General features: G+C 30.7%; 2 protein-coding genes across 7 annotated transcripts in view; one reads left to right on the top strand and one right to left on the bottom strand.

Moving 5' to 3' along the window:
* The window catches only part of LOC106461789 (probable 28S rRNA (cytosine-C(5))-methyltransferase), a 29,804-nt gene extending 20,749 nt beyond the window's left edge, over positions 1 to 9,055 (top strand). The window contains exons 13-18 of the mRNA XM_013921642.2: positions 1,466 to 1,605; positions 3,311 to 3,400; positions 6,316 to 6,438; positions 6,745 to 6,842; positions 7,228 to 7,352; positions 7,825 to 9,055. Coding sequence (XP_013777096.1) covers positions 1,466 to 1,605; positions 3,311 to 3,400; positions 6,316 to 6,438; positions 6,745 to 6,842; positions 7,228 to 7,352; positions 7,825 to 8,096 — 848 coding nt within the window. The 3' untranslated portion in view covers positions 8,097 to 9,055. The remainder of the gene's footprint in view (positions 1 to 1,465; positions 1,606 to 3,310; positions 3,401 to 6,315; positions 6,439 to 6,744; positions 6,843 to 7,227; positions 7,353 to 7,824) is intronic.
* The window catches only part of LOC106461788 (ephrin type-A receptor 4-like), an 88,218-nt gene continuing 78,651 nt past the window's right edge, over positions 6,359 to 15,925 (bottom strand). For 4 of the 6 annotated variants that reach the window (XM_022388838.1, XM_022388840.1, XM_022388839.1 and 1 more), the window contains 3 exons: positions 15,463 to 15,657; positions 13,506 to 13,648; positions 9,244 to 12,523 (listed from right to left, as the gene is read on the bottom strand). In XM_022388838.1, the coding sequence (XP_022244546.1) occupies positions 12,259 to 12,523; positions 13,506 to 13,648; positions 15,463 to 15,657 (603 nt within the window). In that variant the 3' untranslated portion in view covers positions 9,244 to 12,258. Of the gene's footprint in view, positions 6,460 to 9,243; positions 12,524 to 13,505; positions 13,649 to 15,462; positions 15,658 to 15,925 lie in introns of those variants that run through there. The other 2 variants (XR_002611082.1, XM_022388842.1) reach the window with 2 other exon arrangements.

The raw sequence follows: 15,925 nt of genomic DNA, 5'->3' as shown, positions 1-15,925 counted from the left end.
AGGGAGGTAACTGTATGATGAAGCCAAGCCAATGTTTGCATGTATTAACAAGGGGAGGTAACTGTATGATGAAGCCAAGCCAATGTTTGCATGTATTAACAAGGGGAGGTAACTGTCTATGATGAAGCCAAGCCAATGTTTGCATGTATTAACAAGGGGAGATAACTGTCTATGATGAAGCCAAGCCAATGTTTGCATGTATTTACAAGGGGAGGTAACTGTCTATGATGAAGCCAAGCCAATGTTTACATGTATTTACAAGGGGAGGTAACTGTATGATGAAGCCAAGCCAATGTTTGCATGTATTAACAAGGGGAGGTATCTGTATGATGAAGATGAGATATTAGTCATTGGTGTAGCTCTTTATGATGAAACTAAGTCACTATTTGGAATAGTCAGGACTGGTATTTATTTGTTTTTTTCAAATAGAAATGAGTTGCTCCTTGAAAACAACATTTTTTCACAGTTTGCATATTGCATTTGTAAAACTTCAAAAACCTAGGAAATGTATATTGTATCTGGTACTTACTCTGCTATACCATTAATTGTTGCTAAATCAGCAATGTAGGATAAAATGAATAGTTGATAACTCCGACATCAAATACATGATACCATGTTGAATGCCATTCTGTAAAAGGTCAATACGCACACTTTGTACTCCATTTGTGCAAGTAGGAATAACTAGTCATAAAAGATAAGACAAAGAGATTAAGGTAAACAATGGAAGGACATGTTTTTTAAACTGCTTAATTTCACTTGATTACAAACATGTGATTCTAATACATCTTACATGTGTCAGAAGATAAAGGTGCATGAAGATGGCCAAATTTCAAGTGGATTAAGTCTTTGACAAATGGAAACTAAGAAATTTTACAATTATATTAGCAATTTAGGACTGTTCTTGTGTAGTGAGGGCCAAGATACGATAGAAATCAAGGAAAAACAATAAAAATTCAAGTTATGAACCTTGCAGATGAAGAGGAAATATAAAACTATTAGTTGAGACTGTTTCTAAACATGTCCGTTAACTTTTTGACTATGGGGCTAGGTGCATTACACCTACTAAGTAAGCATGAGATTAGTCGTACTAAAACTTTTAATAATGTAAGCATATCTTCACAACATTATGCAGACTATCAGTGAATGTTGCAAGGCTTTTGTACATAAAATATCAATTTTTTAAATGAAGTATTAAATTTAGATTTGCTTTTCAAACGTTAACTATCCAACATACAAAGTTATTTTGATTTTAAGATTAAAAAATACTTTCCTTCATCCAAAAATTGTCAAATTTCATTTGCATAATCTCTCCAACCTGAGAAACTTGATGATATGCAAATTTAGTTTTGATATACATAATTTTATATTTTCTGGGCTGGCTTCCATTTTTTATTTATTTTTAATTAAAGAGAATTTTGTTTTCTTGTTCCAGAACATTTTTAAATACCCGTGATGTTCTTTTTAGCTTCTCTTATGAAGAATACGGGAGTTCTGTTTGCTAATGATATTCACCAAGATCGAGCTAAAGCCACTGTTGGAAACATCCACCGCTTAGGTATCACCAACACCATAGTTTGCTGTCATGATGGAAGAAAGTTTCCCAAGGTATATTACTCTGTTTATTATAGAATCTTAGATCATCTGAATTTCATCTTTTCGTGTAGATATGAAAACACTGTTTGTGACATGTACACATGTAGAGCGCCACTAATCAACATTAGTAATGTTTTTAAGTATCCACATGTGGACTGAATTCAAACAATAACCAAAGCCAGCAATGTTGTTTGAATAGTCTTTCTGCTTACAAATAGACTGAAATACATTCACTTTTTATAAGTATACTGAAACACAAACAAAATTTGTAATGTTTAAATGTTTGCTTTCTATTATTACTTATGTTGAAGTATAAATAAATACAGTATACAAATGTCATATGCTAGTTAGTTGCTATGGCTAAAACTGTAGTGATGCATGTTAAGTGGTCTTTATTCAACAAAAATTGGGCCTTATCTACATATTCTTCTTATGTAAAAGGATTGAAAGCAATATAATGAGAACAAAGAACTTTAATTGGATTGTATGTTGACATACGTTTTAAAACATGTCTGTGACTCGGCTAGGTGAAATTTGAAAAGCATCTTTTCTCAGATGTTTTTAATGTGGATTTCATCAGCCCACAAGAAGTGTTTCTTTTGCCTGTTTGTCTTGGACAAAATTTTATGATAGTGGTTTTACAGATACTAAAATGAACATTAGGTGCTTGATGTTTCATAAAATTAATCAGAGCTCTATTTTGTTGTGTAGAAATCTGGCAAAGAGTTTATATTTTATCTTTGTGTGTATCAACAATCTGAATTCTGGTTATCTGAAGTACTCGTATTTTGAGAAGAAGGTTTTTGAGCGTGCGTCTTTTTTCTTTGTATTGTGTGCTACTTAGAAATGATGTAAGAAATGTAACAGGTAAAATTTCTTATTTTGAGTATCTGTGTTCTGCTAATATGTACATGCGCACACGTATATATTAATGGAAAAGTGTAAAATCCTTGATCCAAACTTTGTTCTTATTAATAATATGTTGATTAAATGAATCATAGAGCAAAATTTACACACAAAAAATTAAGCTGCAATCTACTGTTATTTTTCTATGTTGGTGCCATGACTTGTAATTCCTGTAGTGGCTTAGTTTTCTACAAGGTAGCATGCATTATAATTAATGTAGGAATGTGCATTTGGATGGGGATATATTACACATCAACGTTTTTAGTCAGTATTCATGTTCTTTGTAATGTTGCAAATAGTTCACAAATTTGAAGCTTAAATATCTTCAAAAGGACCAAGAATTAGATAATTTAGAACAGAAATGTAAATCAGAAAATATTGCAAGCAAGAAACAGGAAAAGAAGAAGAGAGGATTTATTGAGTCTTGTGAAGAGAAGCATGCACTTGTCAGTTTGAGAACATTTCATGTGTACAAATTTTATTAAATTAGCTATTTGGTGTAGTGTTAATATACCAGTAAACAAACAACAAATTATTGAAGGGCCAATTATTTTGTTCATTAATAATTCTTGGACAAGAAAAATTTAACACTCACGTGAGTTCTCATGTTACATATATATATCTCCTTGCCTCTGTATTTAAACTATGAATTTGGACAATCAGACTAACAGTTGGGATGTTTTTTGTAGTATTTATTTCCCATTTCAATCATGATAAAGAATCAATTATATAACCGTACAGTAGGTTCATCAGTATCATTTCTGTGGCAGTTTCTGTTTGTTGTCTAATAATTACTTTTTTTTAAATTTAGGTCATTACTGGTTTTGATAGGGTTCTTCTTGATGCTCCTTGCAGTGGAACAGGAGTTGTTGCTAAAGATCCCGAAGTCAAGACAAGCAAAGTCAGTCATCAGAAAAACTTAAAATTTTTAATTCTGTAAAACACCATGCACCTGTTTAAAATTAAAAACACTTACGTTATTGTAATAGAGGTTTTACTTTTAAAATAATTAATATATAATATTTGACAGTTCCCAGTGAATTTCCTGTTATTTAATAACAATAACTTGTTCATTTTGATCAATGACCAACTTATTACAGTAACCAAAATCTACTTAATAGCCACCATTGTAAAACATGTGCTTGTATTATAGAAAATCCAGTTTCATAGATTTCCTTTTGTTTTGTAATAATGGGGTTTAACATTACAGATAAAATTTATATGTAGTAGATGTACTATTACTATTTGTTTCAAACCTACAAGAAAGTCTTACTGTTAAAATGTAACTATTCCAAGCTTATATGTCCTTATACATACAAGTTTTAAATAACTAATTATCAAATAATTATGATATGTTTCTTCATTAAGTAATTTTTGAAGATTAGTAGCCAAAACCACTATAAAAACATCCACTATGTATTTTTCAAGAGATTATAAGCTTCAAATGTGGAAAAAATGTATTTAAATAATATGAACATATCACAGATATAAGGTGTTGAACTAATTCTCTAGATAATAACTTTTTTTGTTGAAAAGTGGTGTGTCTGTCAAACACTGGATGGTTAGGCAAGATCCTGAAGTCTGGCACCATTTTATAAAAATGTCTGTAATTTTCACTTACCTTTGAAAAATCCCCACATATTTTGGCTGGATGGAAATCTAACTTTTTCTAAGGTTGTTTTATCTCAAGAATTTGATTTATCATCATATGTAACTGAATAAAGATGTATTTACTTATTATATTAGAGAGTTTGGCATAGTCTAATGGTTAGCAGGCCTAGAGTCCAAATTTGAGGGTTCCATACTTTGGGGCCATGGGTGTGCTATGAGAGTGATGTTCATATTCTACTGTGTGGTGTGATGAGAGAAGTCCAATATTTGGAGATGGGCACTAATGAGCACCTGCCTTCCTTTATAGTCATATTGGTTTGAAACTTGGGGTGGCTATGAGTATATAGCCTTTGTGTCTTTGCTTAACTATTCTGCAAACATGAGTATTACTTCAGCAGATAAAAACAAGACACATGACAATAAACGTTAACTGAAGGAACTTTTATACTTCTGTGATTTTTGCTAATTGATGAAAATACTGCATTGTTGTGATCTGACCTTAGAATGGTCATTTTACTAAATTCTAATTGATGAATGAAGTGTTGTTGTTTGTTATTAAGCACAAAGTTACACAAAGGGTTATCTGTGCTCTGCCCACCACGGGTATCGAAACACGGTTTCTAGTGGTATAAACCTGCAGACATGCCACCAGGGGGCTGAATGAAGTGATGGCAAAATTATTATTAAGGCTGTGAGTCAAGTTTTGAATTCCACAAAATGAGGATGGAGATTCCTAACCTATTGCTCCAATGGGAACTTATGAAAGAAATTTTAGTTTCTGAAACAAGCTACTTAATTACAGAAACATTAAGCTAAAAGTAGATTACCTTATTGCTCTTAATCATCCCCCCAATCACAGAGATAAGCAGTCAGTACTGATAATTCATAAGTGTCACGTATGCCACGATTTTCCCGCCGTAGCAGCAAACTAGACACTTTGGCGGTGCTGATCAAAGGAGGTTACCCGGTAGTTGACAGGACCGCTTCACAAGAGTTTCGATAAAGGAGGTTACCCGGTAGTTGACAGGACCGCTTCACAAGAGTTTCGATCAAAGGAGGTTACCAAGTAGTTGGCAGGACTGCTTCACAATAGTTTCGATCAAAGGAGGTTACCAAGTAGTTGGCAAGACCGCTTCACAAGAGTTTCGATCAAAGGAGGTTACCCAGTAGTTGGCAGGACTGCTTCACAAGAGTTTTTGATTCTTATAAACAATGATTATCATATTTACTACAATAGTGGGCACTGATGTTTATAGCAAAACTAGAAATAAATAGGCTATGTTTGCTACCATGTGTTATAGGTATATTTGTTTATAATAGAGGTATTACTATATGACCCAATTAGTCTCTAATTAGCCCCCACCCCCTGCAGTTTGCAACACAATACAGTATTTAGACTTTAAAAATAACAAAAATGTATTGTGATACTTTAAACCTAGAAGATCAATTTGTGGTTATTCAGTGTTACAATATCTTATAACTCCACAAATTTTATGTTTATTAAACTTATATTAGCCTGAAAACACCTGTACCATACAAGTTTCCTTATGCTTTTATAGAAAACGGGTATATAATTATCACATTAATTTATTAAAACCTTGTTATGGTTTATAACATATGCTGCTTTACAGCTTCAATGGAATAGCATCTTTAATAATCTTCCTTGTGGTGGAATTTATTTACATTGTTGCTTGGTTACCAGTCATATTGTTCATTGTGCAGTTAAGAACCTTGACATAGAATCCATAAAGTAAGAACATTAATGTGATTAAAAGTCTTAGTATTTAACTTAGGTGTTAATGTTCATATCTTTGGTGTATAATAATAATTAACAATTATAATTTTTTCTTTTGAGTTTTACATATTTTGATATCAAAAGACTTTCATAAAAGAACATTATTTGAACTCCTTCAAAACATTGTACAATAATGTGCTGATATTTCCTTTGGGTAAAATACAAATATGACCTTGTTTTGTGGGATGTTTCCATAAGTAGTTAGATGATCAAAACAGTGGATATCTATCTGATAATCATTACTGATCCCAAAAAGTGTGAAACATTATCATTGACAGTATGTTAATAAACAATGTACACCTGTTTTATTTCTTTTGTTTTTTAATAACAGGTGTTTCTCTCTTGTTTGATTTGTTGACGGTGTTTTACTGGTACTTATTTTATTTCTTTTTTTTTAAACATTATTTCAGGATGCAAAAGATATTCAAAGATGTTCTCACCTTCAAAAGGAGTTAATTCTGGCTGCAATAGACTGTCTTGATGCACACTCCAAGTCTGGAGGATATCTTGTTTATTCTACATGTTCTATACTGGTAAGCTGTGGGAAATGCTAACTGTGATAAGAGTGAAAAATAAAAAGTTTATTTTATTTTTTGTTCCCAAGTGTTTCGCAAGCATCTGAACAAAATCTAGAAATATATTGGATTTCTTTTTCAATGTGATCATTAATCGTCATTTTCTCAGTGGAGTTGATATTTGAAAGTATCAATATGTTATGAAACAAAGCATGCACTATGTATAAAGATGTTTTTGCTGCTATATCCAATCATAAAATCATATTCGAGAAATTGTGAATAGTTTGTGTAGTTCATTTAACAACTGCCATAATTTTATTCCAGCCAGAAGAAAATGAATGGGTGATAGATTTTGCTTTAAAAAAACGAAATGTGAAAGTTGTACCAACAGGACTGGATTTTGGAAAGGAAGGCTTAGCGAAGTAAGTTTTGTATGTGATGTATTTATTATGTTGAATGTCACATAATCTGCCCTAGTGTTCTGATTCACACCTTTCTCAGTTATTGCAATTTTTTTTTTGTCTTAATTGCAATATATATACTTATATTCATTATTTATTATCTTACAAAAACATTTTTGTTAAGCATAGAATGAGACTCCTGAGGATCAAGGTTAACTACTGTTGTAGAAATGTTAGGACTTGAGCTACAAAGGATTACTCTGTTGATACTGTAATGTTATTTCAGACCTTGAAAATTATTTTTTGAAATTTTCTGTGAACTATTGAAAAATCAAGTTCTACATAAACATATATTTAATGGCCTTACATTTTTATTTTGACAATATTTACTTTACTTCTGCTTTAGGTACAGAGAATATAGATTTCATCCATCTTTGAAACACACTCGAAGATTTTATCCTCACACACAAAATATGGATGGATTCTTTGTTGCCAAGTTGAAGAAATTTTCAAACCTTATTCCTAATCAAGGTAATTACTTTTTTATAAGAAAGTTATGTGTATAAGGAAATGAACACGTTCATTAAAGTAATAGTTTTATATATATATTTAAAGGTTTCACTAATGATGTTATATTTTGGTATTACTTAAGTATCACACTGTAAATGAATATAAAGCATTAAAAATTGGACAGTGAATCTTATGTGCTCACCTGTTTTTTTACTAAATAATTAGGTTGAAGACCCCATGGGCTTTATGTTTGATATACACCACCATTCAAGAAAATAATTCCTCAACAACTTGAAAGTTATGAAATATAAATATAGCTAGCTGTACTTTGCCAAATCTTAAATGTATTTAACCAGATTGTCTAGAATTTCAACTTAATCTGTCAGTTGGATGTTTGAGTTTTAACTAGAGCATTTCAGGATTTTCTTAAATATAATTAATGCTGTTTGTATTATTTGACTACAAAATATTCATAATGTTTATTACACCTTAGATAAACTTGGCAAACAGGAAAATGAGAACACAAGCATGTCTAAAGAAAAAGAAGCAAAATTATTGGACAAGCCTAATGAGAAAGAAAAAGATAGTGAAGATAGTCCACAGGTTTCAACCTCAAAATATACTAAAAGTACAAGTAAAGTAACACCAAGTTCTAAAACAGTCCACAGGAAAAAGTTTGCATGGAGAACCAAAAAGCCAGACCAAGAGAGGATAAAAGGGATCAGACCACACCTAAAGAAAAAACCAAAGCTTAGTAAAAAATAACTTTTCATAAGTTTGGTGTAAAATATGTTAACATTTGTTTTAGCATAATGGAAATAAATATTGTATAATACATAAAAAAAAATCTTGACAGATCTAGTGCTTTATTTGTGATTGAAAACTGTCTTGCATCATGATGACCAACTTGTACGTTATTGTCCTTTTAGGTACAAGTCAAATTACAATCAGCTACATGTTTACTGTGTTAATATTCTTTTTCTGGTGAGAGAGAAACTTTCTTCTAGCTTACTCATGTGCAGTAGCAATTACTGACATTTTATGAGGTTTGCTGAGTATAAAATAGAACATTTTTTAAGAAATCTTGCTGACAAACACACACACAGGTGAAAACATAATCTCCATTACCTTCAGTGGTGGAGGTAAATATGGGATATCATAAACTCAGTCCTTCAGTTTCCTACTCTTGTGGTTTAAATCATAATGTAGGTTACTGGCTGATACCATAAAAAAAAAAGCACGTTTTATTCTAATCTCACCATTAAGCTGAATTTTGTGTTGGAAACTTGGATTTTGTTTAGGTACAAGGACATTAAGTAGTTTTGAAACTCATTGCACATAAAATGTTAATATCTAGCATGTATGTACTACGAACAACTTTTGGAACATATAACATTTTACAATAGTGTGTTTTCTTGGCTTCAAACTTGTGTGTTATATATGTTATTTGAATAATACAAAATACAGGATATTTTTTACAAATTCGTTTTTATTAGATATTCAAGGGTGTTTGAATAACAGAAACCAGCTTTCATGAGTCATCTTAACAAAACTTATACCACCATACTTATTACAAGACTTTGACAAGAAGCAAGAGAATAGATGTGTGTGTGTATGTGTATATATACACACACACACACACACACAAGCAGACAAAATGTACATGCAGACTTGGCATAACTCTTAAATGTAATTGTTTGTGTGTGTTGTAGGTTTTGTTTACCTGTTGGAACATCTATATAATAAATACTGAAGTGAGTGTGTATGCATACATCTATACACACATGAACACATTATAATACAGAGAAAAATTACTACCATAACCTTGTGTGTGTGTGTAGCTTGAAGCTATTATATTTGGTTCATACTGTATACTTATGTTATGACTACGTTATGTTAATAATGTTTTCTATGTATTATACCTGGAAATATCCATTTCATAGTAACATTTTACAAAAACAATTCTTTATGGTTGGATTGAATAACAAAATGTAATTTTTAAACTATTTTTTCTAGTTACAGTATCTTGATAGCCAGTAAAAAAAAGTTTCAGTTTCTGCTTAGTAGATCAAAAGAAATAAGTGATAATATTTTTTAAAATGAAACAAATGCTACGCTTTGCATCAATATTATAAAGTAGGTTGTTGATGAAAATTGTACATTTAAATTTCCCAAAAGAATTATCATGGTATTAGTTGTTACAGTAATTTTAAATTATTAGTATTTAACATTCTGTTACTGGTTAAAAGTAGATATTTTTTGTGCTTCTACCCATTTTACAAAACCATACATAGGTTAATAAAACCCCAGCAAAATATTGTGTAAACAAGTGATAGATTAAATCTGTTATCTTTCCTGTGATAATACCACTTAATAGTTTTAATACATCCTATATCTCCTTCAAAAAAAATACTTCTCAGAATGGATTTTGAAACTTTTTATCCTGTAAATAAATAAACTGAATGTAACATGAAATGTGTTTTTAAAACCGAGTTTTAGGTATGATAACTTCCCCAGTAATAATCTAGAATTATCATGATTGTAAAAAAAGTATACTTTGTAAAATGAAAGCCTATCTCAGTGCATTGTTTCTTTATTGCAAATCTATATTTTGTTTCTTAGTAAAATATTTATTAGGTTAGCATAAACAATAAAATATAATGAAGAGTCAACTTTGTTATCTTTTACCAAGTTAAATATTTCTCTTTAGTGTACCTAAATTAGAATTTTATTCCTGTTTGTCTTGTATATTTTTAGCTGCAGCATCAACACACTTTCAACATTAGCTATTTTATTATGTTATTTAAAATAAAGTTTCAAGTTCAAACATTTGACAAACCTGTAAGTTGCAGACTTGGTTGAACAGTTGCCTGTTATTTGGATTGATTTTTAGTAGTATAGTTAGTAAAATCATTAACTTTAAAATAAATCTGAGATGCTGCTTTCTGAAATTATACAATGTTAAGAAATATTGTAAAACCTGAAATGGTTTGGAACAACAAAATAAGAATTCACACCAATGAATTAGTCAAACAGAATGATGTATGGTTAAAGGGTCAATTAAAATTTATGATAATGTATTTAAAAAATGGTTTATAAAAAAGCAGAAGCTTCAGCTATACAGGAATGTAAATACTATACTAGACAGCTATAACATTTTGTAATCTTTACATAAATGGTACCTTAGAACATTTAACAGTGCACTTTCAGCTATAAGCATTTGTTAAGGGCCATCAAAATCCTATTTTTTATTAGTCTAAAAAGTTATGACTAACCTTTTGTTTCAAAATTAATTTTTTACAGTAATGACCATACAGAGTTAAAAAAGAAGCATTGACTAGCCCCACTACATACCACACACACAGAAGCTAGTACTTAGGTTACAGAGCCACGTAACCCTAATATATGCCAAGTAACTTTATAACCCATGTTTCATATATTAATAATGCCACAAAAGATGTGTTTATGTAACATATATATATATATATTTATGTATATACCACAAGAAATTTTATATGCTTCAAAATTGTGTTTAAGTATGTGTTTTATGGTGGTAAACTTATTTTACAAGAATTTTTTACAATTTATTTTACAAAGTCTTCACTCTTAGCGTACCAACTTTCAAACACTATCAGTCAAGAAAAACAAGCAATAAATTAACCATCATTAACATGAAAATCCTGTGTATCATTCACTTCATTTTCCAATTTCGTTGTCTTGCAACCTTAATTAACAAAAGTAACAAACTGTATCTTCACTTCCAGTAACTATCTTAGAAAAAAAAGTTGTGACCTTACAACTTTAAAAATTAAGGGTCTTGTAGGCCCACAACATTATACCATATCACATTAAGTTAAACTAAGTAATATTACTATGTGTAAATGTTCGACATGAGTAAAAACCACTAGTAAATGTTCAAACTTTGACTTACATTTTTCTTTCTTCTCTCATACATTTTAAACCTGTGTAACCATCTTACTTTGATAGATTAGCACTGCCATTATTCTACTGGCAAGTAAAAAATCTTAACAGGAAATGCAAAAAGAAATATTTGTGCACTCCAGTAAAAATAGGTAAATGATAAAATTAAAACTGGCAATACACATTATAAATATTAATAAGCACCATATACGATTTTACAACCAACTAATAAAAGCAGTCTATATGTTGACACATTACATAAAACATCTGGAACGAGAGAGGTGCTCTCTGAATTACTTGGTACTACTGCTCTTATGTTTTTCTCTGCAACATCTAGATGACTTCTTTTTTTTTTTAAGCTTGTTAATTTAAAAAAAAAACTGCTTTTCCATCTCGCATACTACAAAGAAATTTTCTGGTTTGGTGCTGACCTCTATTTTTTATTAAAACAAAGCAATAGTGGGGTATAAGTACTTGACAACCTTCATTAACTGATATGGTTACTTACGTTTTTATAATACAGTCTGATATGTCTAGCCTTGTATGTCTTTCAAGTTTAGACCTTTTTCGTCAAGAAAAGTTGAGCTGATTTGTTTAAAATTCTGGTGTAAGCTGTAGGTGAGATCCAGATTTGTAGCACTACAAGATAGCATTCATAATGAATTTGGTGGAATCCATAGTTAGATAATTCTTTGAGAACAACCTTTTCCTGCTGTACTAAAGAGAACTTTTTCTTACATCACTCATGTTCTTCGTTTTTGTTTTTTTAATACAGATTCAATAAATCAAGTTTTCTTTGCATATGTTTTAGCTACACAGATGGAATCATTTTTTTTCCCCTTAAGTTCATCACAGTTGCTTTAGTCTTTGAGTGGGAGCAAGCACTAACTCAGTTTTGCCACATCAAAAACAATGGCAGCAAGTGGAACAGTAAGTCCACAAGGCTTTTTCTCAAAGATAGAAATAAACTCAAGTGACAGGTCAAGTACTTGCAACATTTACTTCTCTAAACAAGAAGTCCTTCAGATGAGTTGGCACTAAGTTGAACCCTAAGAGTCTGGATGCTACCAATCATCTTTTTTTGATGGCCTACAAGTGTTACACCAAGAGAAGTAATATCAGCAAGAGTAAGTCTTGCTACAGACTCCATCGAAGTAATTTCTGCCTGCTGGAAGTTCTCAAGGTATCTTATCATTTTGATGCTGTTTAACCACTCTTCAACTGTCTTATATTGAGTCATATCAGGAGCATTGGGGTCCAGTGGATTTTGTCTAGTTAAAAACATATTAACAATTGTAGTACAAAAATCAAAGTGTTTACATCATAGAAACCCATGAGACATTGTACTAACAACCAAGAAATGTTTATGTGCCAGCCACAACACTTATACCTAATCTTCTGGAATAAACACATTTATTGTAATGAACATGTGAGTACACTGACACGAAACATAAAAATCCACATTGTAGAGAAAGCTTTTTTGCACAGACATCTATCCTATATCTTGCAAACTAAATTTAGCTGTTTGTAAAATGGTATAAAAAACTGATTCAATAAGACAGATGTATCTAAGAAAAAAAACCACTGTTTAATAGTACACACTAAATATTTAAAAATGAGATTTCCCAGTCTCAACATACAATTAAAACATTTGTTTTACTTAATAATTTAGTGTATATAGATAAATTCCATGAGACTGGGAACAGTCTTACTGCACTCCTGATGATGTCACAGTAAGACCTCTTTTTCTATGTATCATGCTTGAACTAACAGATCTCTGATTGCTACACAGATATTTTTCACTACCAGCTCTGTAAAGTAATTGCTGGTGATATAATGCACTAGCTTACATCAAAATATGGAAAGTTTCTTACCGTTTACAAAATCTAAACATAAGAGTTCATAAATGTATCACCAGAAAGGTTACACATAGAAATTACATAAATAGTTCAATTTCCTTTCTAGTGATTTATCATATGTGACTAGGATTCATAAAATATGCTATTGAACATACAGATAACCTAAAAATGGATTACATCCTACATTTAAAAATTAAAAGATAATTTAACAAAAATGTGCATTACTGATTAAATGAACCTGATAGAAAAAAAAAAAAAATCCTTCATTAGAGATATCCTTTTTCTTGAAAAAAAAACTGATAAAAATGAATATTGAAAATAATAAAGTTAAAAATGCATACCCAAAATTCTGTTATTTAAGATTTTGATTAATGTTCATATTCCAAAATTTTACCTGTTTTGTGCAATTTTCCGAAGGCTTTCAGGGCACTTGAGCAGTTTGTCGAGGGTCTTTACAATTGTTGCAAAAGTCAGCCTATGTGATCGATCTTTCTGCCAACAGTCTAGCATAAGCTGATACAAAGCTTCTGGACAATCCTGTTAAAACAAAAGCATTTAAAACATATATATCAGCAGGGAAATATCCACTGTGAAGTTTATATTTTCACATAGGTGGTAAAGCTTTCTATTACATAGCCAACAAAAAAAAATTCTAACTACTTTTACTCTATTAAGGAATCATACAATAAAATACACATATTCTGTTAATGGGTGTTTCTGAAATAAATTTTTCTGAACGACCAAGTTAGGTTGGCAGAATTTCTGGAGTTTGTTCCTCTGAAGCCAGGGATCTGGGATGCTTCTCAAATTCCATTAGGTGCATTGGAAAACATTTAAAACAATCTCTCTCACACAGAAATCTAACAAACCATCTTACTTTCTGTTTTAAAACCCCCAAAAAAGATACAAGGAATAATTTAAATGTGAGTATTGTGCAATATATGCATTTTACAATTTTCAAAGGGTTTAGAAAAATGTGTATTTCCAAATCACAATCCAGGATATCCCCCTCAAAAGTGAAGTGCTTTTTATTGTTCTCCTATATTACTTGTTTGGTTACCTTTAGGAAAGAAGTGGAAGGTTTGAAAATATAATATGGCTGCTATTTCTCTACGTATGCCAATTTGACATTCAAAATTGAGTCCAATATTCCATCAAGATTTAGATTACAACAGAAGCCAATCTTGCTTTATGCACCCATGCAAAACACCTCTAACTCAGATGCATTTAAGGAGATTTCTTAATCTGACAAGGAAAATGACCCAAGTTTTTATAGACTCGTGGCACACTTGGCAGCTCTCATTTTTTGGAAGTGTAAAGGTACTGAGAGTTTTTATCACTGAGGTAATTTCAGTTTTACAGTATTCTTTTGTCGTTTTATACCATATATATCTGAAAAAAAGATAGTAATATTATTTCAAAGAAAATATGTTTTTTTTTGTGAAGTTTTATTTATGAAAAATTTCATGTGTATGCTATAGTGGATAAAAGACAATCATTTATACATAATCAGCATATGTGTAATATTATTTTTATCTTATGAGCCAGTCAAGTCTATGTGAGTGCATATATGAAGTTTGGTTAAGATTCATAGTTTTGCTGACCTAAACTTGCAACAATAACCAATTATAAGAAACTGTTTTTCTCTATTAAAAAAATTTTATTTGAACAACACCTTGTTAAAAAACAAAAAATAATTTACCAAACATTCACGTTTTGTGAATTTCTACACATCAGTGATACAAATTATGATTTGTAAATTAGTTTAAACTGTTCTAAGTATCAATGTAAATTTAGATATTTAAAAATTAGAGATAAAAGGTACACTTTATTTCCGCTAACTCTGTCGACAGTTTTACTGAAGTTGTTCAATATGATGGCTCTAATAAAACAGATTACTATTTACTAGTTTATACTGAAAGTTAAGTTATAGCATCAGGTTTGATTGTAATTCATGCTTTACTTGATCAAGTTGATCTTTAAAAAGATCATAAGAATATTGGTTAAGTTGGTCTTTTGGTTTTTAATAACAGTTTGTTATGAAACAGCAGTAGCAATTTCATTTACCAACTTCTGAAACTTTTTCTTTTAAGGGTTATGAAACTGTTTTCTACCTTAGAAAAAGATTCCATTGACAGCAACTTTCAATTTCTTACTAATTTTTATTGTTAAATAATTTAAAAGGAATTACATATATGTATGTATATATTACAAATTAATATAAGTTTATAAAATACAATTTACTTGTAACACTACAAAAAGAAGCAGTTTGGGTTAAAAAACTAACAAATATAGTGTCTCTAAACCTCCCAGTCAGGGATCAATATTGTGATTAATGTTAAAATAGTTACCATAGGTGGGGGGAGTCTGTAACCTTTCTCAATACTCTTGATAACATCTTGGTTAGGCCAATTCCAATATGGTCGTTCTCCATATGACATCACTTCCCAACAGACAATACCAAAACTCCAGACATCACTAGCTGATGTAAACTTTCTGAAGGCAATGGCCTCAGGGGCTGTCCATCTCACTGGGATCTTTCCTCCCTACAACAAGATAGTAGTAATAAACTTAATCCTATAGCTCTCAGAATAGTCTAAATAATTCTGAAGTGCTTCAGTTTAGAAATTTTTGTCTAAGAACTTGAGTTGTCATGTGTGGATCACAACTAACTTTGAATATTGTTTTCTATTTTGTTTTGTATGAAGATCAGATTCACACTTTTAAGAATTACGATATATTAAATGGTAAAATTAGAATTATATCTTGTGGTTAGAAGTAACAAAGCCAGTTCATAGATCAGTAAAATGGACA

The sequence above is a fragment of the Limulus polyphemus genome, unplaced genomic scaffold, assembly GCF_000517525.1.
Source record: "Limulus polyphemus unplaced genomic scaffold, Limulus_polyphemus-2.1.2 Scaffold1031, whole genome shotgun sequence".
NCBI lineage: Eukaryota > Metazoa > Arthropoda > Merostomata > Xiphosura > Limulidae > Limulus > Limulus polyphemus.
The sequence above is the reverse complement of the archived record's forward strand: the minus strand, read 5'-3'. Positions and strand labels throughout refer to the sequence as shown.